The sequence below is a fragment of the Rhea americana genome, unplaced genomic scaffold (genome assembly GCF_003343005.1).
Source record: "Rhea americana isolate MKP2758 unplaced genomic scaffold, rheAme1 scaffold_48, whole genome shotgun sequence".
Lineage (NCBI taxonomy): Eukaryota > Metazoa > Chordata > Aves > Rheiformes > Rheidae > Rhea > Rhea americana.
In genome coordinates, this window is record NW_028186623.1 from 2,539,429 (window position 1) to 2,541,507 (window position 2,079).

At 48.5% G+C, this 2,079-nt stretch overlaps 1 protein-coding gene across 1 annotated transcript; it reads right to left on the minus strand.

The window, feature by feature from the left end:
• Nucleotides 1-580: 580 nt before the first annotated feature.
• Nucleotides 581-1,759, minus strand: LOC146589104 (uncharacterized). Its single transcript, XM_085316728.1, has one exon. It carries the CDS (start codon nucleotides 1,757-1,759, stop codon nucleotides 581-583), a length of 1,179 nt encoding a protein of 392 aa, XP_085172854.1.
• Nucleotides 1,760-2,079: the final 320 nt, after the last annotated feature.

Sequence of the window (2,079 nt, forward strand, 5' to 3'; positions counted from 1 at the left end):
ATCCTTCCTTGGGATGATTTACCTGTAAATCCACAGGTAAGGCTGTCACTTCCAGCACAAAGTTGACCTCTGTTAAACTAGCAAACTGCCAAGTAGTTGGCCGTTAGTGAAACAACATTTCATAACCAGTGTTAAAATGCAGCAATTTATTTATTCAAGTTACAGCACAGCCTTCACTGTCCACAGAATATTACAGCATGGTTGGTTTGGAACAGCAGTGACAGTCAAAGTGGAGTGTACAGACAAGTACAATTAATACTTCCTGCTTGTTTGTCAGAGAAGTTTTAACCCCGTGAAGTAATGCAGAGGAAAACAGTTACAAAGTGCATAGCATTAGAGTTAATGTGCACATAGAGGGAAAAAAAAAAGTCATCTGCAGTGGTATACCTTTGGAATCGAGATACGCTTAGTTCACCCATGGATAGAAGAAAGGGGGTTAGAAGTTCTCTGCAGGTGGCACTGCCAGCTCTGCTAGTGCAGCACCTCTTTCCAAAGCAGGTTTTATAACCCCCTGCTCTCTGGGTCATTTAGGGTATAAAGCCCTATTGGGCATGCATCCATCTTATGGTCTCTTGCACAATCAGGACACCACATTCGTCCCCGAGCTGCAGACTAACACTCGGTCTGCCAGATGCTTCCCGCACACAGCCTCATGGTCATTCAGTGCTCTGTTGCAGTGTCCACAACAGGCTGATTCACCCTTTGTGCCAGCTTTGATCTCCTCCTCATGCAGGAGGGGCTGGGTTCCCATCAGCTGGCATGGGATCTCTTCTAGCATCTGCCCCTCAGAAGTCGCAGTCATTTCCTCAGCTCGCTCTGGTTCCAAAGAATTTTCTTCCATATTCTCATTAGTAGGAACTTCTCTGTCTTTTTCCATTTGGGGATCAGGTGGGGCTGTAGCAGCGCAACAGGCTCTCTCATCTACTGCCCAGCCTTCTGCAGAGTTCTGCAAATCCGTAACATCCTCTCTAGCATCTGTAGTCTTCAAAGGCAGCTCTGACTCCCCCACAGTACATGGAGCGGCTGGGAACTCAGCTGCCTTCTGCACAGGCACATCCCGGTGATGCTTCCCAACACACAAATCCTCTGAAACACATTCCACTGTAGCCTCTTCTTTCCCAAGAGTCAGCACCTCAGACTCCCATGGGATCCCTGTGGCAGGCTGAACTTCACAGAGTCCTCCATGGACTTCTGCTGACACATGGACTTCAGCTCTTATCCTAGTCTGTGTAACAGGTAGTGCTTCATGATCCTCCTCAGTTACTTGTGTATCAGGCATACAGCCACCAGCATGATGCACAGCACCTGGAGTCTTACCCATCTCTTGTAGGCTTCCCCTGGCAGAGCAGGGTTCCCGTGTTGTCAGTTCAACAGGTTCCCGGTGCTGCATCACCTCTGTGTTAGGTCCAGTTTCAGGTTCTTGTGGCACCTCAGCATCCTGTGCCTCTTCAGCAGTCACAGTGAAAGGGGCCCCAGTATGTTGGGCACCCGGAGATGCGGCCTGCTGTCCACTGTCCCATTTAGCCTGGGCAGCAGACTCACCTTCAGTAGTGTTGGGTTCTAACTTTTCAGCAGAAGCTTCAAGGCCTTTTGGAGTCCGTCCTATACGTGCTGAATGAAAATGGTTCTCCCCAGTCCACGTTGAAGCATCGTGACATGTACATGCCATCCCCTGCTTCTTTTTCCCCTTGGCCCTATAAAGGACGACTTTCTTCGGGAACACACAGAGCCTCCTGTTCTTGCTGAATATTCCTCCCATTGCCAGAACTGAAAGGAGCAACCCTACAAACAGCCTTCTTCTTCAGGGGCTGTCACCCTGCTACAAGTTACACGCTGCCAAAAGAAGAGCAGGGAGCTCTGTCACTCAACCAAGAAGCAACTTCACACCTGGAAGACAAGACAGTTTGTTCTTACATAGTATTAAGGGGAGGGCATTATCAAAGGTCACTGGAGTGCATTCAGTAGAGGCAGATTTGTACATGGCTGAGAAGCAATAAAAGCTTTTAAGAACAGCAGGTTAAGGAAAAAAAGAGTGGGGGAAGAGACCATACAAGTCTACCCAAACAAGTCTACTCCAGA

Coding starts and splice junctions, on each gene's coding strand:
- LOC146589104 (XM_085316728.1), bottom strand. CDS start 1,759: ATGGGAGGAATATTCAGCAAGAACAGGAGGCTCTGTGTGTTCCCGAAG.